Source organism: Tyto alba, unplaced genomic scaffold (assembly GCF_018691265.1).
Source record: "Tyto alba isolate M040663 unplaced genomic scaffold, T.alba_DEE_v4.0 Super-Scaffold_44, whole genome shotgun sequence".
Classification (NCBI taxonomy): domain Eukaryota; kingdom Metazoa; phylum Chordata; class Aves; order Strigiformes; family Tytonidae; genus Tyto; species Tyto alba.
In genome coordinates, this window is record NW_024881320.1 from 12,209,633 (window position 1) to 12,232,968 (window position 23,336).

Sequence of the window (23,336 nt, forward strand, 5' to 3'; positions counted from 1 at the left end):
AGAGTCGGGCGAATAGGGAGCGGGCGCGCGAGGCAGCGCGGGGGGGGGGCGGGCCGGGCCGGGGCCGCGCGAGCGGAGGCGGGCGCGGGGGGGGGGGGTGGGGGGGAGTCGGCGCCGGCCCGGTGCGCGTGTGGCACCGGAGGGGAGGGGGGGGCGGCGAGCGCGGCGCGGGGCGCTGCCGGGGGGGGGGGGCCGGGCGAAGCCGGTGGCCGGGAGTAGGAGACGCCGCGGGCGGCGGTAAGGCCTTCAGCGGAGCGGCGGCGCGGTGAGTTTGGCCGCCTTGGGCGCGGGGCTGTGGGGGGGAACGGGGGAGGGGAGGCGGGAGGAGGGGGGGCAGCGGTGGCGGGGCCGCCGGCGCAGGTGGGGATCCGCTGAGTCACCTGCCCCGCCGCTGTCCCCGCACCCCGTCTCGGCTTCGGTGCTTTGGGACGGGGCCTGGGCCGCGCTGTCCCCGCCGCCACGCGCGCCCGGGGGTTCGGGGGGGTGTCCCGGCGGGCCCGCTCCCCCTCCGGCCCTGACCCTCGCCAGCTCCTCTCCTGGTCGTGCCCACGGAGGGATCTTTGTTGTACTAAAGCTGCTTAGGGGCTGGGCTGGCCGCGCGTGGGGAGCGGGGTGGGTGTTTCAGCGAGAGCTGTTTGTTTGGCCGGAGCGGGGGAAGCTACAGGTAGAAATAAGGCCCTGTTAGGGAATGCGCTGCTTATCTGTTGTATCTGAGTACTAAATAGTCTTGGGCTGCAAGGAAAATGTACCCGCTAGAAATGAATGTCTTGCAATCTGACGGCTTTGGTTTGTTTTAATTAGGTCCGTGATCAAAGGCTTTGAAGTAACCATGGATAAAAAAGGAGGCATAGCAGAAACTGAAAATGGTGATGCTTTCCTGGAGTTGAACAGAATTGCAATAAAATACCCACATCGTTACACAAAGGTTAGCTCTTTGCCCTTTATCTGTAGTTGTGTATGGGGTTGTTGGTGACAGAAGTAGAGTTGGGAGGTGGGGGCTTCTGTGAGAGGGAAGCAGTGAGGTGAAGGCTGGAAAGACTTTGCCTGGATTAGGATTTGCAAGATGGTCTATAGCAAGCAACTTGTTAAATGTCATGTAGCTGTGCAATCCTGTCCCTGACATACTTTTGATTCCCACCACCTTATTTCAATACCTGAGCACCTCACAGCGTGTGCTAAGGAGATTATGGTAGAGACTGAAGTATGTTCTACCAACTTTCACAAGTGCTTGGGCTTCATAGTTCTAGTTCCGTTTTCAGCAATGTTCCTTTAAGAAGTTGACCAAAATATTTCCTTATAGTAGGTGCTGCTTCCTTGGAACATATAGCACACCAGATCTTATCAGGAGCTTTAATGTGTTTACTAAGATGCCATTTGTGTTTTTGGAATTGCTCATGTTTGGCTGCTGGAAGCCTAAGCACTTACTGACTCCAACAAATGCTCAAAGTGAAAACTTCAACACAGGTGCTTTTGTTTAGCTGTGATACTTAAATATATGCATGAGTGGAAGAACAATAGTGAAATAACTTACAGATAAAGATTATTTCAATGCTAAGTGAGTTTGATATACTGTGGGTGTTTAAGGTTCCAATCTTGTTTGGGGTTTTGGTACCACTACTGAAACCTGCTTTTAGAAGGAGCTGGTTTTCCTGTTGCTGAAAGCTGTGGGAACAGGTGGTCATTGCTTTGTGGAAATTTATTAAGATACTTTGCAACAAATGGCCTGAAGTGTGGAACAGGGTGAGACAGCATACTGTTGCTGACTGTGTTATCTTACTTTAGGAATTCTGAACTGGTAGCTTCTGTGTAGGTTGTTTTTTTAAAAGAAAAAAATTATCATTGTGGCTCTGTTCTTTTGAGATAGTAGGACTAGCCTATTTTAACTAGACATAAATAATAAACCAAGTACTTCAGAATTGGCAAAACTTACATGGGAGTAGTATGGTGCTTTCTAATTCTCTAACTTCATGGAATATATGTACGCTTAACCTTCTAAGATAAAAGTATACTGTTGTTCAGACCTTGTTCTTCAATTAACCATAGAGTGAAGGAGGGGAGCTGTCTTTAAACTTCTGTTGCTGGAAAAGCAGTATCTATACTTGTTCAGTCTTGCCCAACTTCTCTCAAGAGTAGCAACTGAATGCAGCTTCAAATTCTGCTTGCTTTTTTGGGCAGTATTCAGCTAGTGCTGGTGGTAGCTGTACACTGAAACTGATGCTTTTGTAGCTTCAGTTTTGTTAGTTCAGTACCTATAGTTTCTGATGAGGATAAAGTTGCAGAACTAGTGACAGAAGGCATCTAGTCTTATCTGTTGGTTTCCAAGAAGTCTAAAGTCAAGAAACACCATAAATCAAGCTGTGTTAAAATATCTTGCCTTTTTTTTTTTTAAAGTAGCATCTCAAATATAACTGGTTTACTGGTTTAAGGTGCTCATGTAATCAACATTGTAAGGCATTTTCACATGATCCATTTTCCTACTGATTAGGGATGGGAGCAACACTGTTTCAGGACACGTGCTGCTGATTTGGAAAGGGGACTGATTTCCTTTAACAGTTTATGTTCATTTATTACTAGTAGGAAAACAGTTGGCTCATACTATGAATCCTTCTAAACTGTTTGAATAAAACTGTTTAATAACAGCTAAACATGCTTTTCCCCCACCCACTTAAAAGTTTCTACTGTGTGAATTGAACATGAAAAAACAATCACCATCAACCCCAAAAAAACACTCTGGAAGCGCCAATGTTAATCTTATCTGAGAGTGTTATGTAGTCCAAGCTGTGTCGTTTCTAGTTCTTTGGAAGCTGTTGCTCCAAGGGTGGACAGCTAATGAGTGAAAGCCAAGAAACAATTCAAATTTTCCTCACTTCAATGGAAGAATTGCACTAGGATCTGACTGAGAGTCTCTGGACTCCCTCTCGTGGCCAACAAAATTGTCCGTTTCATGTCTGGTGACAGACAGTGCTGTTAATACTTGTGATATCTGCATTAGGCTATGATAGTATTACAGTACTGATGTTCATCATAGATCAAGGTTTATTTTGGGAAGCTGTGGGCAGAGAGGCCAGTCTCCTTTCCTTTAGTGGAACTCTTTTTGCTAAAAACTAGTACAGGGTAATGCTTGGATATGTATGTGTGTGTGCAAATTAAGGTTTTGTCTGGCTACCAGGCTGCCATCTGGAAACTTTCAAGTATCAAGCTTGCATAGCTAATGAACTGATTTTAATCACTTGGGGATAATGATGTAAAAGCTCTAGAGAGCATTGTATTCTTGGGCAAAAGGTAGAGGGATTTCCTCCTTCAGCTTAGCTGATGTGTGGTGTCTGCTGTTAGGATTTCTTTATCCTTCCAGCTACCCACTGGTTTCTGCGCAGCTCTGAATCCGTTCAGAACGGTTGGGAATGAGGCAGACTGAAGAAAAGTAATCTAGGGAGAATGAGTAAATTTAATTAGGAATGTGCATCTTGACTGCAGCAAGTTAATGATTGTTCAAAGCACTGATGATCATTAATGATGCTTTTTAAATCTAGCAAACTGCAGTGAGGCTGTAGATTGACTACTGTTCTGCCTCAGATGACTGCTCAGGGGTGTGCAATAGTAAAATAAGGACTGTATTTGAAAGCTGTTAGAAAGTGGGACAACTGAAGTAATCATTCAGCATTGATTTGGTGTTGGGTAGAGTGGATAATTGTATAACATATGTTTAGGTATCTTGCAACTGGTCAGAAGTGGCAAGCTTGTCTGGAATTTCCAGATCTACATTAGTAACTGGTATTGTGGTAATGCTTTTTTTACCTGCTGAATCTTACATAGCACTAAACAGTCTTCTGGGTTGGAGTGAGTGGTGGCGTTTTTGGTAACAGGGGAGGGGGATAAAGCAGTGGCAGGATTTAGATTCCATCTTGAGAACTTACTAGCTCCAATATCAGTGATGCCTCTTGCTTATAAACTGAACTGTCTGGAGAAGTCAACAGGTAAACATCTATGATGTGAATTGCCTTTGAAGTGCTAATGGGGGCTGAACCTGACCCAGTAAGCCTTAGTGTTTCAAATAAGTGTTTGCTCAGTGGCCACTGATAAAAGAACTGAAAAATAAATTTACTGTCTGATGTCAACTTTTCACTACAGTATTTCACAGGAAATGAGACAATGTATTAGGAAACTTGCGTTGTCAAAATGCTAAACTGAACAGGGAGTCTGGAATAGATACTTTGGCTCACTTGAATCTTATCTAGGTGAGAATTGGAACTAACTTCTTGCTTTTTCTAGGAGGAACTGCTGGATATTAAAGAGCGTCCCTACTCTAAGCAAAGACCTTCTTGTCTTTCTGAAAAATATGACAGGTATTTTCTTGATTATACAAAAACTATATAAATTTATTTCAAAATAAAAGTACACATTGCAAAAAATTCTTAGCAAAGGAGTGCATTTGTATTGATGCAAGATTTACATGCTCCAGAGTTTAGTGTCTGACAGTGTTTCCAGAAGTACAAATCTGCTATGAAAGGCTTAATGCTCTAGCTAGGAATTTTGTGTGTTGAACAAGGATTATAACATGAGATCCAGCAGAAAATAACATCACACAAGTCTTACAGACTTGCAGGAAAAAATACCAAGAAGATAGATGACTGTATAGCACAGACTGACTAGGTCATGTTGCAACAAGCTGACTTGCTTGATGGATTACTCTCCCATGTTGATAGTGTACTGCATGTAAAGAGGAAGGTGAGAGTGTTGTTGGCTTGTGCTTGTAAGTTTGCTAAACAGTAGTGTCTTTGCTATTCAGATTAGTTTATTGTATGAGTATGAGATTGAGGTAAAACCTTCTGAATGCTTAAGAACAGCAGCATATGATCTACTTGAGCTATTTTTCAGTGTGCCAGGCAACTTTCACCAATAACCACTGAGACGTGTCCATATATTGTCCCTTTTACAATCTGATGCTGGGTATTCTACTTCCTTACTGTTATAGAAGGGATCCAGAATACTGTGAATGAGGTAACAGAGTAAGGCAAAGGTTTAGAAGAAGGGTACAAAAGATATTTCACTTGTACACATTGCCAGTGAGTGAATTTTAGGTTTTCAGCAGCAGTACTATGAACTGCTTACTAGACTACAAGTTGGAAGCAATCTGCAATTTTGTTTTCATAGTGATGGCGTCTGGGATCCAGAGAAGTGGCATGCATCTTTATATCCGAGTTCAGGAAGAACTTCACCGGTGGAAAGCTTTAAAAAAGATTTGGATTCAGATCGGACTTCTCTTATGCGTAGGATAGTAGGTAAGTGTGTTCTTGTAGGACAAGACTCAAAACTGAATGTAGGCTGCTGGCAAAACTTTTCCTTTGGGGTGATAAAATTACAACTAAAAGTCTCTCTGAAAAATGTTTGGCTGCATAGAATAAATATTAGCAAAATCTTGACTGCTCTGACTATAGTCTAGTTTTTTGCTGTTCTGGGAACTTATCTAAGAACAAACTTAAGTGGCAATCAGTTGTCATATCCTACTATTCTTGCTATATAATATTATATACAAATGTAATAATGCAAGTACAGGGACAATTTCCCTACAGTTCAAGACTGAGTACTTAGGAGGTCTATAGTTGGAAAGCAGGCACTTACTAGGAGTCTGCAATTATTCCTTAATATCCAACTGTGAATTTTTTTTTTCCTCTGCACTTTGTGTAGTCTCAGCTAGATTAGTTTTGCAAAAATGATTCGTGGGTGTTTTCCTTCAAAAAGCTCTGGAATAGCAGCAAGGCTGTAGAACAGAAGGCTGTTATACAGATGAGTAGCTTGTATTTACTAATACATTAAATTCAGTGCTTTTTGTGTTGTGTTTGACTTCTAGATCCAAGAGAGCGAGTGAAAGAAGATGACTTGGATGTAGTCTTAAGTCCACAGAGGCGAAGCTTTGGAGGCGGCTGTCATGTAACTGCAGCTGTTAGCTCACGTCGAGCAGGGAGCCCACTAGAAAAAGAGAATGATGGTGTCCGTGTTATTGGTGGCCGTAGGATTGGCAGTGGAAGAATTATCTCTTCTCGTAACTTTGATAAAGACCACAGATGTGGTGAAAAAGACATGCGTGATTCTAGAGATGCCAGAGACCGAGATCGTGAGAGGGACTACAAAGATAAACGCTTCAGGGTTTGTTCTTTCTTTTCCTGATTGCATAGTAAATCAGAGGTTTGGGGCCCTATGCACTAAAAGCAGCAGGAGCAGGTTAATTGCATACAGCAGTTCAGTGTTCCATGCAAGTAAGCCATTTCTTCCTAAAAACACCTTTATGGTGTAAAGGGTGAGCATTCAGTGCTTCAAAAACTTAATTTTCAGTCCTTCAGTCAGCTCAACTGGGCTGCATCTAATGCTGTGTGTCTGACAAACCTTGCCTGTGGTAGACTTAATAGCAAGATATTCAGAAGTCTGATAGTTAATTTTTGTAGTTCTTGACCTAGCAGTTGTCAGTGAGCATTGTCGTTAACCTCACCAGATGGAAGCTTTCTGTGCTTTCAGACGTTTTAAAATCCTTTTATTTTTAAAAAGGAGGAAAGCCTACCTCTTGGGATACAAAACTGAGTTTATACAGGCACTTTCAGACCAGTGGCCTTAAGTGTAATGAAACGTAAATTCAACTCTGAAGCTTAAAATTTAAAAGCTTGCTGAGCACACAGGGTGTGCATATAAAGCTTAAAAAAAAAAAACAAAAAAGCCCACAAAAAAACAAACAGCAAAAAAACCCCTTAGAACTAGAGTGAAAAGGTTGTCATTTGCTTTGGAGATCAGGGAGGAATCTTAATGAAACAGTATTTTATGGCTAATGTGTTTAATGTCCCACTTCAGAGGGAATTTGGTGACAGCAAACGTGTCTTTGGGGAGCGAAGAAGGAATGACTCTTACACTGAAGAGGAACCTGAGTGGTTCTCTGCCGGTCCTACAAGTCAGTCTGAAACCATTGAGCTCACAGGCTTTGATGATAAAATTTTGGAGGAAGATCATAAAGGAAGAAAACGTACGAGACGACGCACAGCCTCACTAAAAGAAGGTAATGGCAAATGTGATAAAAGCTCTGTTTGTTAGTATGGCATGTTGCTGGATATAGAGATGATTGTTACAGATCCAGGCAAGTGTAAAGAATAATGCAGTTTACCAACCTTTATCTTAAACTTGCATAGCTTTTGGCCATCCTGAAGCACAAGATGTAAGGCCTGTGACTGATCTTCCATATTGCAAATACCTTTAAGTGATAAAATACTATTCTTTCCAAAAGAAAGACAGGACTGAGATGTTGGAAGAAAAACTTTGTATGGATGTTGAATGATACCAGGAATTTATAGGCTATTAAGAGTCCTGTCCATTTCTATATCCTGTAGGGCACTAAAGACTTGGTTTAAACTAAGCTAGTGCTCTGAGGTACTTGAAATATTTTTTCTGTTTAGTAATACTAACATTAGGAACACTGAGTTGGACACACAGCTGCCAGTAATACAGCTTTAACCTGAATTTGGAGACTCTGAATTTGTTGGCAGTCATTTGACTTCAACTCCACAATTACTGTTACCACTGCAAAAGCTGTAGTATAAACTTCTGAGGCAAGAAAGAAGTTCTTAATAGTAGAAATTCTGCAGGTAGGCAACATAAACCTGAACTCTTCAGGGTAATTGTGTATTCATTTGACTAAAATTCAGTGCAGTTTCAGGCCTGCTAGGTTTGTAATCATGTCACAGCATTTTTACAACACCTGTGCAAGCTTGTGTCTTTAAAATGACACATGCTTTGCTCCTGCTGGAGGAGTAGGAGCAGTATTTGTCATATGTTGACAATATTAAGAACTTGTGTCAAGTACCAGCTTTCAGAGAGTCTGCTCTCTGTGGCACCTAGGAAGAAGGCAAGAGCTGCTAAAGGATTCTTGATGACAAAACAGCTGTAGCTGTTAACTTACTGTAACAGCTGTAGCTGCTTGGTGTGACACAACATCTGTTCTGTGTACTTGGGTTGATCAGGATGCAGTTGTTTACTTGTGATTCAATGGCAATTCTTGTTTTCTTCAAGTAGATAGTCTTACGGAGTAGAAGCTCTGTGCTAGGAGTTCTAGTGAGTGCTAGTTTCTGTTATGGCAGACTGCAGCCAGCGCAGTATAACTGAACAAATATCCCATAGGTGGCTAGATTACTTTGGTCCTATGCTTCTAAATCAAAGGCAAACACGTTGACTGTTAGGCACTGTGCCCACAGGAAATACTCAAGCTTAGTGACTCGGCAATCATTTGCTTTTCTTTTTAAGGGATAGAATGCAATGGTGGAGTGGCAGAAGAGGATGAAGTGCAAGCTGTCCTTGCCAATGAAACTCCAGCTGATCAAGAAGTTCCTAGGGAAGTTGTTTTACAAGAACCGGCTCCAGGAGAGTTTGACTTCAATGAGTTCTTTAACTTGGATAAAAGTGTTCCTGGCCTGGCTTCGGTGAGGTGTTGCGTTTTTTGTTTTTAAGACTGGCTGTATTCATAAGACATTTTTGCTGCCTTCAGTGAAAGCTAAAACTTCTTACGTTGTGGAAGTTGCTTTATGCTGTGTGTAAGTCTAAGATAAATTTGCAGAGATTTATCTTTGGAATGTTAGGATGTTACTTCTAAAGTGTTATCCCTGGGTCTGTCTCCATCTCCAAATAAAGTATATGGGGCATACTAGCTGATTACTTTTCCTTTCTTTTGATTGTTATTTGAAGACTCAAAATGAGCATCCTGGATGGATCATCTTTGGAAGTATTACAGATACATTCAGAGAAGATTCACTGTACAAATTTAGTACAGCTGGAAGCAACCTTTTGCAACTAAGTTTGAGAATCACAGCAAATGGACATTTTGTGCAAGCTTCCTGGAAGGCAATAAGCCTGGAGACACCTGATGAGTACTGTCTCTGAGATATAGTGCATTGTTACCAGTACTAGTAATGTGGCTGGAAGGATGTATGTCTGACAGGGTTTGAATCTTTATTACCTAAACCTCTCTATAGTGGTTATGTCATTATTTAGGACTATTACTACTGAGTTGGAGAAACAAACATAGCCTACTAATTCAGTCAAAAGCATGTTTAAACAATGTTGTTGATGTGACTAGTAGATAATCTGTGTAGTCCAAGTCATATGTGGGATGCTACTGATACCTAGGAGCTAGTAACAAGACTATGAAGAAAAAGACTGACACATGCACCACAAGTTTCTTCTAGTAGTGGATTTTTACCTCCAGCCATGATTTGTTGGGAGTTGTGGTACTTCTGTGGTAGTGTGCAGTTCCTGAACACCTGCTCTCTAGAGGTAATAGTGGATGGATTGTGTTCACTGTTTGTAACTGGTCTGTATCTTAGCTTGCTTTTTCCCCTTCCCCACAAGAAGGGGTGAGCAGGTCCAGCAACTACTGACTAAGCACGAGCCTAGTGCATAAACTGTGTGTGTTTCTATTTTGACCTCTCCATCACTACAAAGAAAATCTGTTCTTGACTATTCTAGGTGGTATAACTGATTAGTAGATAGAATTCAAGTAAAAAGGCTTAGTGTTGCAGAAAAGTAAACATGTTTTTTAAAAAAAAAAAAATCACATTCTGACAGTGGAGAAACAGACCTGTTGCACAGTTTAAAAAAGTCCTGGCCTAGCCTTTAATGTGGAACAGCTTCTTGCATTAGAAAAGGCTCATCATACGGTGGTAGTAATTCAACAAATACTTAGTGGAGAGTTTGTTTTAACTACGGAAGATAAGTCTTTAGACTTGACAATCTGATTTTCAGCATATCTGCAGGGTGGTGACTCCTTTCAAAAGCAGAGAATTCCCAAGTCACAAAATATCTGCTGATGAGGCTTTAGTGGGCAGATGTTATAATTTGCCAACAAAGTGAGTTTCAGACTAGCCAGAGCTCACCATATTATTCTTTGTTTTGGTGATGTGTCTGTGACGAGTGTTACAGTAAATATGTATACTTTCTGACATGACTGTCTTAATTCTTCTAACATGTTAGATTCAAACAATCAAAACCAAATGGATCAATACTGTCTTGTTTTTGCTGTTTTAAATAGTGGTGAGTGCTCCTTACCTCAGAGAAAAGAGCTTCTCTGGCAGAAGGAAGCTGTTCTTCCTTTTGTTAAAATGTGCTGCTTGGTGAAACTGCATCTGTGCCTATTGAACAGGCTTTTTACTGGGTGCTGTCTTGCAAGATAGGAAGAGCTTTAGTTTCCATTAGATTTTATAATGTGCTGGTTTTTAAAAACTTGTAATAATTAGCAAAGAAGTAAACAGTCACTATAATCAGTAGTGACTTCTGACAGGCTAACTCAATGAAGTGCTGCCTAGTGACCTCAGTTCTGCCTGGAGGGAGGAGGTGCTAGCTGCCACTACTTTGCTGATGACAGATTCCCTTGACTTACAGAATGCAACCCCCTTCTTATTCCCAGAATGATGTAGCATGTGAATTGCAAGCAAGTAGCCCTTAGCTACTGGCCTTTTCCCCCTGTTCTCGTGGGATGCTCACAGTCAGGCAGAAGTCATTGCACTTCATTCCAGGCACTGTCCTTGGCCAGTGCTGGAACTGGATTGAGTTGTGATTGCAGAAAATCCAATGGATCAGAGTATTCCTTCTGTACAGTGACAGCCACCAGCCCTGAGCCATCTGACTGTCAGAATTCCTAGTTTGTTTTAATTCTTGCGGCAAATGCTTCTCACTTTTGTTTTTTTGGCACATCCACTTTAGTGGCATAGCTAATAGTCTTTGGATGCTCTGACTATGCTGTTGCAGTTACAGTTTACTCTGAACAAATATTTGTTATAAATAAAAGATGGATGATGGATTATGCTAACTGACTACACAAATGCTGCCATATTGGAAGGAAAAAAAAGCAGTTTAAAGCTTCTAAACTGGGAGCAGCATGTAGTTGCCTGTAGCAAAAGAATTTTAGTTGCACAGTAAGGCTTCTCAAAGGTGTTGCTGATCTTGCTTCTGTTAAGATTATCTTTTTTTTTTCTTCCCTCCCCCCACCCCCAAATCTAGATGATAGAGGATGTGCTGGGGGAAGGTTCAGTGTCTGCCAGCAGGTTCAGCAGGTGGTTTTCTAATCCTAGTCGTTCTGGAAGTCGGTCAAGCAGCTTGAGATCTACACCACATGAGGAACTGGAGAGGCTAGCAGGTAAGACTACAGGATAATGTAGGGTCAGATAGCCTCCTTCCCTATTTTTTCCTACTCATTCAATAAGAACATGGCAGATAAAGCTTTAGGGTAGTGAATTCTCCCACAGTTTAAGCACCTGACATTCTTTTGGAAGCTCTTAGAGTAAGCACCTATAAGTTCTCTTTTTTTATAAATGTTCTTGTCATGCTTCGTGATGACTTTCCAGCTGATCTTGGGCAAGGGGTGTGAGGCATAACTTTTCAGTGACGTATTGAAGTTGGTTACCAGTGTATGTTCATCTTGAGACATTGGGTTGGTAAACTGATGTCGCAGTGCTCCTGGTTTTGCTGTTTCAGGTCTAGAGCAAGCCATTCTCTCCCCTGGCCAGAACTCTGGAAACTACTTTGCTCCCATTCCATTGGAAGACCACTCTGAAAACAAAGTGGACATCCTAGAAATGCTACAGAAAGCCAAAGTGGACTTAAAACCTCTTCTCTCAAGCCTTTCAGCCAACAAGGAAAAGCTTAGAGAGAGCAGTAAGTGCCTCTTCAGATATTGTCAAGTTCTTGTGATGCAGTATCTCAAGGCAAGAGGCTTGGTATTCTGGAAACCTCAACTGCCAAGTCCAGGAGTAGGAAGTATTATAGGTTTACTTGCACTACTGAAAACCCACTATTCAACAGATCTCAGTTGTGTCAATATCGTCACTGATTCTTTTCATCCTAATCACAGGATGACATCAAGACTCCATCAAACCACTTTACTGGCCAGTAATAATCATAAGTTAAGATGATGCAAGTCTTGATCTGAGTTCCCAGCTTTGTCCCTGACATTTACATAAGCTTTTCATACTGGAGACTGATAAGGTTAGCTCAAACTGTGGCATTTAAACTCTGGCTTTACCAAAAACTTAGTGTAAGTTATTCTTGCAAGCATCTATAATGGATCACATAGATCCATTATCAGTATCTAAAAGTATGAACAGTGGCTTGAGGATGTCAGTTTTTTCAAGTGCATACTGTAAACTTGAACTTCTCAAGACTGCTGCTAGCATTTGAAGCACAGTGGTCTGTACTCACTATTCAGTGCACTAATTAAATAATTAATGTGAGCTACAACCTAAGAATGGATTTGTCTTAGTTAAGCTAACTTGGCTAGAATCACAGGGTTCCAGGGAATTTAGGATTTACTTTTTCTAGCATCAGCTGTTCTAAGCAGAGTTCAGGGCTGACTTTAAACTTTAATGGTCAAGGGCACCTCCAAGCTGGGGATTTGCATGTTTGGGCCCATAGCATGAATGGAGGGTACAAAATGCATGTTCTTTGAAATCTCAAGGTCTAATTATGAATTGGTTTCTCTTTGGCAAGCAGCATGTATTGCCATGTAAACTGGACTGAACAAAAAGTACTGCTACTCTGATTGGTGTGAAGTAGCTAGGAAGGAAAGCATCCAAGCACTGCAAATATTCTTAAGCATCCAGTCTGGCAGTAGGGACTGTTGGCGAACATATGGAGAACTTTTTCTTAATTTGACTTAAATAGAATTACAAGTCTTCTCTGTGTTCTGCGTAGTCTGACTTTCCTACTAAAAGCTTTTTAAACTTTGATCCTTACAAACCAAGGATGAAGGAACAAAATTTGTGGGGAAGCTTCCATTTACTCGAAAGTACCTTGTGTGGGTTCTGTATTTCCATAAAATGCTGTACAGTTCTTCAAGTGTTGGGGAGTTTTCAGATCAATTCCTCTCTATGAACATATTTATTCCTCATCTCCATACTGCATGTCTGCATCATTGTTTCTTTTCTCCACCTTCTTGCCCAAATATCCAGTAAATCTTATTTCTTTGAGCCAACATCCGCTACAGCAACCCATGGCATGCTCCTCTCTTCTGCCTTTTTCTCTTAAGGTGTCATATCTTGTGATGTGTGCTAGCTGGTCCATAAAGCATGTCTAGCCTTGATGTCATGTCAAGCACTGATAGATATATATGCATACACAGGAAAAAAGTACAGCGTAATAACACTTATACCTTATTCTGGTTATGCCAGTGAAATCTTTCTATAGTGGCTTTAATTTCTGAGCAAAAAATCTACTTCAGACTTTCTGCACACCAAACTAAGTGTGTAACTGAGCCTCCAAAGTATCTAAATTTTCCAGGTATGTATTCTTTCTACTTATGATAGCTTCAGACAATTTGATGTCGCTTACACTGTGGCTGTAAGACCATCTGGTCTCCTGGAGTATAAGATTAATGAAACTTTTTCAACTAAAAAACAAACTCAGTTGTCAGATTAATATTCTCTATTCAAAGCAGGTGAAGTCGTAAAATGTGGTAACAACATGTCTTGCAGGATAAATGAAAGCTAGTGAGAACTTATCAGTTGAAACCTAACCAGGTTCTTGTGGAGTCCTACATGCCTATAGTTGTGCATGGCAATACTCCTAATTTGGATATTAAAATATCAGCATAAACACAGGTCAGACGTGGTTTGACAGCTAGTGTGAATATCAGAAGATAAGTTTTTGGCTGTTCCTAGCTTTCAAACAACTTGTATTCAACATCTGCACAAGACTTGCTAGCTCTCTTTACAAGAGACACCCATGGTTTACCAGTATTTCCTCTGTATTTCTCAGCACATTCAGGAGTTGTACTTTCAGTGGAAGAAGTTGAAGCTGGACTAAAAGGCCTGAAAGTGGATCAGGAGGGAAAAATTGCTACTCCATTTATGGCTGAGCAAATGGAGGAAGCATTGAATGTTGCGGGCTCCAGACAGATGAAGAAAGATGGAGATATGACTGCATTTAACAAACTAGTCAGCAGTATGAAGGCAAGTGGGACTCTACCTTCACAGCTCAAAGTCAATGTAAGTAGCAGAAACCTGGCTCTTCTCAAGTGTGCTAAGACATGGGTTGTGAACTGGAAACCCCTTGCGTGACCCTTCTGATAACGTGTGAGCCATGACTGGATACAGCAGCATGTTATTAAATATAGGCTTACCTTTAGAATATTGTTGCTTGGAGGGGAAGGTAAGGGAGGTACTTTGGTCATCTTTCTCTAGCCAAAGTAATAAAAAGTGGGGCTTTCCTTAGGTCAGAGTTCACAGGGTTAATTTAATGTTAAGTTTCTGAAAGCCCCAGAACTCTAAATCTATGTGAAAAGTCTAATAATTGCCACCTTGGAAGTGGACCTATATGGATATCTAATCCAATTGATTAATATATGGACTTGAAGACTATAAATACATGCCCCAAAAAAGATCCTGTATAATGAAAATGCTGAATCTTCTACAATAGAGGACGTCTCGATTAGTGTCTAAGATTCTCCTACACTTGAACTCATCCTGTCTGAACCTTATTTAATAAAAATAAACACATCTCTAGAAAAGGTACTGTCTATATAACAGACATAATCAGTCTGCTCTCTATGGAAGACTCGCTGGTGTTATTTTGATGGTTGTCTTAGTGCTGCTAAGTCATCTCTTAAAATGCTTGTAGTATAGGTACAGCTAACAGTTACTTGAAGCTCAGATGTCTTGCTTTTGTGTACTGACATACCTTTATTAAAACAAAAGTCACTATATGATATTTTAAACTTGGATTTTAAAATTATTTGTACTAATACAAAACTAAATTTGTTAGCTGAAAGATTAGTATTAAATAACAGATAATACAAACTTTAGAGTGGAGGAGATGGTAGTATGAATTTTCATCCTGTCGCTGACTGCCTAAACAGTATGCTCGATCCAGAAGCTATCAGTAACTACTGGCACCAAAAAATACTTCTAACACCTGAGTAAGTCTAAAGCATCTGTTTTTCATGCCAAACTATACCCAAGGACTTTTAGTGAAGTGGGATGAGGCTAAAAGATAGTGAAGAACGTAAATTTGCTCTGTGAAGAATTTGCAGACCGATTTCACACTTAAATCAAGACTTTCATTTCTGGCTGTCCTTTTACACTGACATGTGATTTTGATGCATAGAAGGATATCTTTAATTTCTCTAATATACAAACACTTTTCAGTGTGTGCATGTTTTCAGTTGGCCACTTGGCCCAATGTTTCATCTCCAGTTTATACAACCATATAAGGGTATGTATTTTACTCTGACTCAAATAAGGCACACTGAACTACCTGTATGCAATCTAGTACTAGGCATTTTCTTAGCTAGGGAAGATCTGTGAGCCAGCTCAGCCCGTAACTTCGCTGGAATTTTATTTGGCTGATGCATTGACTGTGGTCCTAACAGAACAGGTGAAATTCTATATGTCTCAGACAAATGAGGATTGTCTCTTACAGAGTTTGATGCTTGTTATATCTACATCTGATTTACAAAGTTTTCATTTTTCTTAGCAGAGCCTTGAGAGCCATTTAATGTCACCTCCAGAGATGCCGGGCCAGCCTCTATCAAAAAATATTCTACAGGTACTTCTTGTTGGCAGGCGGGGGGGAAGTACATAAAAGTATATTCCCAAGAAACAAGAATTATTTGGGAATAAGATGTTTAAGGCAATTGTGGGATCAGTGGTCCGACATGACTATGGAGAGGGAAGAGAACTAATCACTAGTTCAGTTTACTTAGAAATTTTTCTTGTCATGCTATTTCCCGTGTTTACAACTTGAAAATGATAAGCCTGGCTAAGTGCCTACTTGTAAGGGCAATCCAGAATTGGTTCATGTAGTTGCACAAGTCCACCTTGTCTCTTTAACTTGCTATAAATAGTGTAGCCTGTAGTGTAAAATGAGCTCATTTGTATAAATCAATCATACTATGAACATTCTTTAATTATTTACTCTTAGGAACTTCTTGGTCCACCCATTACCAGACCTGCTTCATCAAATGTCTTAAGTGGCCTGATGGGTGGTTTGGAACCTGCAGCCTCTTTACTAACACAAAGAGCACCTTCTCCCCCTATTCCACCCGTGTTTCCAACTCGAGCTGCTTCTGCAGATTACCTGCGCCATAGAATATCTTCACCCATTGGTGAGACTGGTTACAAAACAGGGTTGTTTTGGTTTTGTTTGTGTGTTGTTTTTTTTTCTTCTTTTTTATTACCCGAGTTTGGTTTAAAGAATGCCTTACAGAACAATAAAAACTTCCCAGCACTTCATGGGCAGCTATGTCAGTGTCTGCCTCTTGAGTGCAAGATGCTGTTTTACTTATTAGTATCTAATGTTAAATTTGTCTAAAAAAAAAAGTAGATGTTGGTATCTGACGGATGAGCTAGACCTCACGGTAAATTCTAGTGTGGAGTAAGAGTAATGTGCTCAGCTACTGTGTAAGAAACTAATTTTCAGGGACTATGTGGCCATTAGTATTTCAAAACACTACCAGTAGCCTCCCTATAGGTTTCCCGCCTAGGGACAGGGAGGAGACATAGCTCTGTGTAGACTTAAAGGATGAGCTGAGTCTTCACAAGAAATCCTTAAATCACGTTGAATTGTCTTGTCTTAGGGATATATATTGTATATGTTGAAAGAAACTGTTAATCCTTTTAATTACAACTATTTAATGTTTCTTTAGGTTTTGGACAAGGTTCTCAGCAATTGCTTGGTGATCCGTTTCCAGGTGTAAGGAAGCCCATGAGTCCAGTCACTGCACAGGTTAGAGGAAATACTTTTTGCTTAATGTGTATTCATCTCTTTATAGTGTGTGGTCTAGAACTAACTTATGGGAACACATCCTTAGCTGTTGCATTCGGGTGTTTTTGCTTAAGTTCGCTCTGAGTGTAAGGATGCAAAGCAATTTAGTACAGTCTCAAAACCTCATTGTGGTTGGACCCATTTTAGAGTACTTCAAGAGCTTCTGAAACTTCTGTTGTCTGTCAATAAAACAGATGACTTGGTGGGCAGATGCTTTGGGAAGACACAGAGTAGCTATAGCAGTGAATCCTCAGTATCTTAAACCCAACCAACTAGAAGCTTTGATTTGTGTTTTTTATACAACTCTGCTTCAGATGAGTCCCTTGGAAATACAGCAAGCTGCGTTAGAGGGACTAGCATTACCCCATGACTTAGCTGTACAGGCAGCAAACTTCTATCAGCATGGCTTTGGTAAACCACAAATGGACAAAAGCAGAGATGGCTACAGAAACAGGTGAGTACCTGACTGCAAATTTAAGCAATATACTGTCAACTGATTTTTTTTTTTTTTTTTTTTTTTTTTAATGTGAGTATTGTCTTTCACTAGATATTAGGACTAGTCACTCAAGCTTGTACTGGTTCTTGGCCATCCTGCCATTCATTCTGTGCCAAGAGTAGAGCTGCTTCTCACTAACTTCCTGTCTGTTAACAGGCAGCAGCGAGTGACTAAATCGCCTGCGCCAGGACACAGAGGGAATGCGTCTTCTCCAGCTCCTACAGCATCCATTACCAGCATGGTCAGTACCTAATGTATAGTGATGGTCAGAAAAGCTGCCAAAGTGTCTGCAGTAACCCGACAATAGCAGTTGCGATTGATGGGGGAAAGGGAGGCCATAGATGAATTCATCATATTCATGTTGTATCAGTGGCCGCATGATAGAAGAATGAATTACACTTCATACTTAACTATGTTTTCACTTTGGAAAATAGTCTTTTCTGATGACTATCTTATCTAAAACTGAAGAAACACCGTTAATATTACCTTGACCGGGTCTTCTGAAACCAAAGGAAGATGACTATGAAAACTCAGACCCTCATATTTTGGTACTTAAGTTTTCAGAAGTGCTGAAAGCCATTAGTCACTTTATAGAACACTGGTCTTTGGGTATGAAGTGACTGACCTAAGTGTCTGTAGGGTGAAATACTACCTAGGAGCTTCAGGGTCACTTTGAAAATAAATAAAGTCTCAAAGCCAAGCTGTTGCCTCACGGCCTTCAGTACTATTTAGAATGTTATGATCTAAATCTTCCAATGAATCAGTCAAATACTCACTTGTAGCTCAGGACTAATACAGACTATCAGCTGCTAAATCAAACAAGTTCTTGTGTTTGTATACCAAATGAGTGGCTTCCACAGATGTTATGTAACTTTGGGCAAAAAAATACAAATGAGGCAATAGTTTTCTGCAGATCCATCAGCCCTGAGTTAATACAGATAAGGCAGCTCTGTAGGAACCCCTGTTGAGCTGCTGTTCTGAACCAGTAGCAAAGAGGAAACGGCTGTAATTTAAAATACAGCTCATCTATTTTGTTTCAAGCCAGTTAATGTACATTTAACTTCTAGAACATGTGCTGATTCTAATAAAGGTATTGGAACTTCTGCAAAAGCTAAAGAGAAGTACTTAAACTATAGAATAAAGCTATGAAATGAGGTGAAGTGAAATCATGGACACAGTGATTGATTCAAAAGAGCTTTAAATGGAAAGCATGTACTAGAATCAGTGTCCACACACAACAAAGATAGAGTGGCCTAGATAATGAGCACTGAGTAAGGTGTTGGTTCTTACTACGTTCTCTGCAGCTGTCTCCTTCCTTTACACCTACCTCGGTGATACGCAAGATGTATGAGAGCAAGGAGAAAAGCAAAGAGGAGCCGGTTTCTGGGAAAATGAAAGTCGGTGATGGTAAAGATGAAAATCAGAGGCCAAATGAAGGTATTGTAATGGCTCTAAAATAACACACACAAAAAAGATTTGGAAGAGAATCAAAGAGCTTCAGAGCATAATATGCTCAGACTTCCCTGATTCATGGAGATGAGGGTATAGAAATGAGCCTGTAATGAGAGGAACAGTTAGAGTTGTGGAAGGAATACACTTCCAAGTGCAGTCTTTCATCAGTGTTGGGTTTAAATCCATTTTTTCCCTACCTGTTGGTTTGTGAGCAACAGTTGATGCTAAGAGGCCTGGACCAAAACTGTTGGTTTGCATCTGGTCTTGATGAACAAGCGTATTAACAATAATGTTTCTCTATTTCTCTACACCAATAATTGAATGCAAGCAACTTACAGCCCTCTTGAGACATCTTACCTGAACAATCAAAGCTGAGACCAATTAAGCTTTTAAGTGTAGCAGATCAAGGAAGCATTTTGTTGCCCTAACTGATGTAAGTGGCTGTTAAAAGGAAATGCTCGATACCAATTGCCTGATCTAGTAAGACTAACATGCCTAATTGCCTTCATTGTACTTCAACACTGGTAACTACAGAGATAGCTTGTGGTTCCTATTATACAGTTTACTTTTTTTCCTTTTAGCGCTCCAGCTATTACTGCTACCTCAAATGGTAGGAGATGATTCTAAGATACTTTAGGCCTTGTCTGACTGATCTAGATGGTCTGTGGAAGTAGCTTCTTGAGGTGCTTTAGTGTTCCAAAACTTGCTAAGCAGATGTCATACATAGAAGGCTGCTGCTAACCCCCAGACGCATCTAAACTGAAAAACCACTTTGGGCTGCATTTCTAAATTCAGCTCACAAATAGATTTCTGGCACAACTACAAAAACTCTTGTCTAAGGAGGATTCCTTGTACTTCCTGTGGCCTTTGGGACTGACTCATCCATGCTGCCAGTTCAAAAATCTAAGAGGAGGAATAAGAATTAAAGGTGGAGTTACTGCTGATACGACATACTTTAAGCTTGCTGTCAAGGGATTTCTGTGGAACATACTCCTTCTCATTACTGTTTTGTAGTAATTTGGCCAGAAGCATCCAGGAGAGACAGATGCTTAAGTTCAGCTAGTCCTGGAATCTAGCTATCAAATCCAGTCATTAGCTTTAATTTTCATTAGGTGTAATCTCTAGCTGTGGACTATAATAGTTGTATTCAATTCTAGCTACAGATAACCTACTGTCTAGTTCTGTGGAGAATGCAGATCAAGAAACTTTGCCCACCTTAGGTACCAAACTACCTGCATTGCAACGCTCTGCATGTTCCACACCTCTTACCCAAGCAAATCGTTGCACCAAAGAGCAAGACTACAGGCCTAAATCAACTGGTAGAAAGACTCCTACAATGGCCTCCCCAGTACCAGGAGGCCCTTTTCTTCGTCCCGTTCATCAAGTACCCCTTGTTCCCCATGTACCAATTGTACGACCTGCTCATCAACTGCATCCAGGATTGGTCCAGAGAATGCTGGCACAGGGGGTTCATCCACAGCATCTTCCTCTGCTGCAAGCAGGTAATCAATAATTCTTCCCCCCATTTAAGTTAATGCATGTTCTCTGTAAGACTGATTTCATGTTAGAAGCAGTACAAACCGATACTCATTACTGCTAATGTTTATTACATCAAAAGTTACCTGTAAAACCAGGCAGTAAATTCCAACCCATCTAAATATAGAAGTGCTTTGCTTTAAGTTTCATAATACTTGTCAGGTAAGAAGTTTCCTCACTCTTGTTCAACAGGTATGCTTCCTCCTGGAGTGGACCTGTCTCACTTGCAGGGAGTATCTGCACCTCTCCTTGGCCAACCTTTCTATCCACTACCAACAACAAGCCATCACATCTTAAATCCACGCTCTGGGACACCTTTGCAGCTAGCGATGATGCAACAGCAGCTACAACGATCAGGTAGGCTAAAATGTAACACAGGAGTGTCAGTGTTAGAATGCTTGTCCTGTTTTAGCATACTGTGCTAATGGGAAGCTACTCTGGTGATTTTAGATACTCATAATCACTAGTCTTGTGTGGGCATCAGGGCAGTTTTGGCCACTGTAGGCTCTTACGCCAGCAGAAAGTTCAAGTGAAGCATTCAGTTTGAAGCTACATGTTGTTATTGACAGATCTGCCTTCTGCAGCACGTGTGCAGTCTTTCCTTCCTGGCTGGGCAAGAGGCCACCCAGCTGTCTCAAAATACTAATTGATGGTGGTCTTCAAGTTAAAACTTGAATGATACTGTGTCCTGAACTGGCAGTGTCCAGCAGTTTATGGAAGTACTAATGAGAGTTAACACGTAGGCCCTGTATTTCCCAGGGCTAATGGAATGAGTGAAAGCCACATTCAGCTCACATGCCTTGTCAGGTGATTGCTGTAGGGCAAATCTCAGTGCTGGCTCAACATTATTCCACCTCCTAATAGCTCTACATTTCACAGGCACTGGAGCACAGGGATCACCTGCTGGTGCACAAACAAACCCTCAAAATATGCTGCCTCGGACTGGATTATCTCACGGGCACACACAGCTTGACCATCGCCCCAGCCAGAGAAGTGGCTCTCCCATTGGCCTTGCAAAGTGGTTTGGTTCTGATGTCTTGCAGCAGCCTCTCCCTTCCATGCCATCCAAAGTCATCAGTGTAGATGAACTGGAATACCGGCAGTGAACAGTGACCACTGGGTGGAACACTTGTGATTCTTTAGACTGGATAAAAATGTCCATAGTCAGGACTTCACCTCTGTTCGTTTTTTGGGGCTTTTATTTTTAGCACTCTGCAAAATTTCTTTTTGAGAGACTAAAGCACATGGCACCTGTCCTGGTCTCATGTCTGCATCAAGACTAAAGGATCCATTATGGCTTGAATAGTGAAGCCTGAAGAAATATAGATGCAAGACAAAGCCAGTTTAATCCTGGAAGTGTCTATTTTTGTTTTGTTTTGTTTTTGTAAGATATGTGAAGGAAGTGCTGATATTCTCTAGTGTAGAGGTAGCAGCTATGGATTCCTCCTGCAGAAAACTAAATGTATAGACCCTTGTGTACAGACTTGTGTATAAACAATCTTTTGTATATATACACATAGAGTAGCCTTTTTGAATCTATACAGCTGTACATAAGAGTAGCTGGTAACAGTTGAGCTTTAGTTGTACTTATGGTTTGGACCTTTCTCCATTGTACGTGTGGGACTTTCTTTAAGATTAAAGTTGCATATCCTAAGTGTGAGTGAACAGGATAAAGTTGCTTTGCCTTTTCTTGCTGCTCATCTCCTCCAGGTCTCACTCTCGCATTGTTCTGTCACATACTGTGCTCTCAGTGTAGCTGAAGTGTCAAAGTAAAAAGCCCACATCTTGCTGTCTGCATAACAGCAGTCTGATTCCTTGTGTGTATGACTTGCCACCATGTGAAAGAATTGTTTAGTCTTTGAACAGCCTTGAGGATGGGACCTGGTACTGTAATGATAAGGCCACATCTTCAGTCTGCCATAAGCAGAGACTGGTCGTAGGTCTTTCAAGAGGGCTGGTGCTGGTCCTTGTTTAGCTGCAGTATTTCCCTTGTTTTAATCTTTCAAACCAGTTACTTCTTAAAGGTCATCAAAATGGAGCCTTTGAATCCTCACCCTTCAGCTCCTCAGTGATAGCTGTGGAATGTTTTGTGCTGCCTTCAGTTCTGTGTTTAGAACGGAGTCCCAAGAACTGTCCTCAATCTAGTGTGCATCTGCCAATGCAGTTACTGTGAAACTTACCTTCAGAGTCCTGTTCTGTGGCTTGAAAGGGGGAGGATGGGGTAGTTTTGTGATCTTACTGTGTATATTTGGTTTTAAAATACTGTGTTCCTTTTAAGCCTGTTTCACTTTCCTGAACAGTTAAGTGTTCTCTTCTCATCCTTCTACTGCATGGTTCCTCACTTCACTTGATCACTTGTGTTGAGTCTAGTACTGCTGTCATGTCCTCTATCTAGCTTAGGCCATTGTGCTCTTTTAAAAAAGGTGAAAGCAAAACCAGAATTCTCACGGACTTGCTCTTTCTTAGGTCTCACTGAATGCAAAACCAGCAGCAGGAAAAAAAAAAAATCACTTGACTATATTCTACCGATTGCCAGCATGCTGTGGTGGGTTTGTTTCAGTCTAGCAGAGACAATATTGTACAGAAATAGCAAGCTGAAACTTCCACTGTGGAATCTGTTGGGGGTCACCCATACTTCTCGTGGTTGTTCCTAAAACAATCTTTGTAAAAACATGCAATCACCAGCTTGTCCTTGTAAGATTGTTTTCATACTTTTTTAACTTGACACTTTCCCAGTAACATTCTGTAAATAAAGTTGATTCTACCAGCTGTCCGTATCAACTGCTCTTGAACTGAACTATCATGTCAGTATATTGATTAACTGTTAGCATTGTTCCCACGTGTAAGCTGAAACCATGGCCTGAGCTGAAGCTGCAGAGAATTTCAACTCTAGTTTTACCTTTCCTGGGGGCGAGAGGAACTGTGTGCTTTGGCAACGGACCTTCCTGAAGATGCACACCTAACTACTGCATTTAAATGTTTTTGTACAGCCCTGGTTAAGTGTAAGGAGAGAGATTCCTGTGTACCAGCTCTAAAGAAAGGGTGAATGAGGTTCACTGTTCATAGCTTC

The 23,336-nt window shown here is 41.0% G+C and overlaps 1 protein-coding gene across 5 annotated transcripts; it reads left to right on the forward strand.

Moving 5' to 3' along the window:
* Nucleotides 1–175: 175 nt before the first annotated feature.
* EIF4ENIF1 (eukaryotic translation initiation factor 4E nuclear import factor 1) lies at nucleotides 176–23,035 on the forward strand. 5 transcript variants are annotated; one of them, XM_042805380.1, is made up of 19 exons: nucleotides 176–265; nucleotides 802–925; nucleotides 4,270–4,343; nucleotides 5,152–5,279; nucleotides 5,849–6,144; nucleotides 6,838–7,039; nucleotides 8,278–8,453; nucleotides 11,026–11,161; nucleotides 11,500–11,679; nucleotides 13,777–14,006; nucleotides 15,493–15,564; nucleotides 15,940–16,123; nucleotides 16,664–16,743; nucleotides 17,097–17,236; nucleotides 17,435–17,519; nucleotides 18,583–18,715; nucleotides 19,888–20,232; nucleotides 20,459–20,623; nucleotides 21,146–23,035. In XM_042805380.1, exons 2-19 carry the CDS (start codon nucleotides 830–832, stop codon nucleotides 21,370–21,372), a joined length of 2,949 nt encoding a protein of 982 aa, XP_042661314.1. In that variant the 5' UTR covers nucleotides 176–265; nucleotides 802–829; the 3' UTR covers nucleotides 21,373–23,035. The 5 variants fall into 5 exon arrangements, with proteins under 5 accessions (XP_042661314.1, XP_042661318.1, XP_042661315.1 ...); XM_042805384.1 differs by having other exon boundaries at nucleotides 19,951–20,232; XM_042805381.1 differs by having other exon boundaries at nucleotides 15,496–15,564.
* Nucleotides 23,036–23,336: the final 301 nt, after the last annotated feature.

Excerpts from the sequence above, each read along its gene's own strand:
- EIF4ENIF1 (XM_042805380.1), top strand. The coding sequence starts at position 830 with ATGGATAAAAAAGGAGGCATAGCAGAAACTGAAAATGGTGATGCTTTC. Across the intron at positions 17,520-18,582 it reads CAGCATCCATTACCAGCATG|CTGTCTCCTTCCTTTACACC; the intron begins GTCAGTACCTAA and ends CGTTCTCTGCAG. Across the intron at positions 18,716-19,887 it reads AAATCAGAGGCCAAATGAAG|CTACAGATAACCTACTGTCT; the intron begins GTATTGTAATGG and ends ATTCAATTCTAG.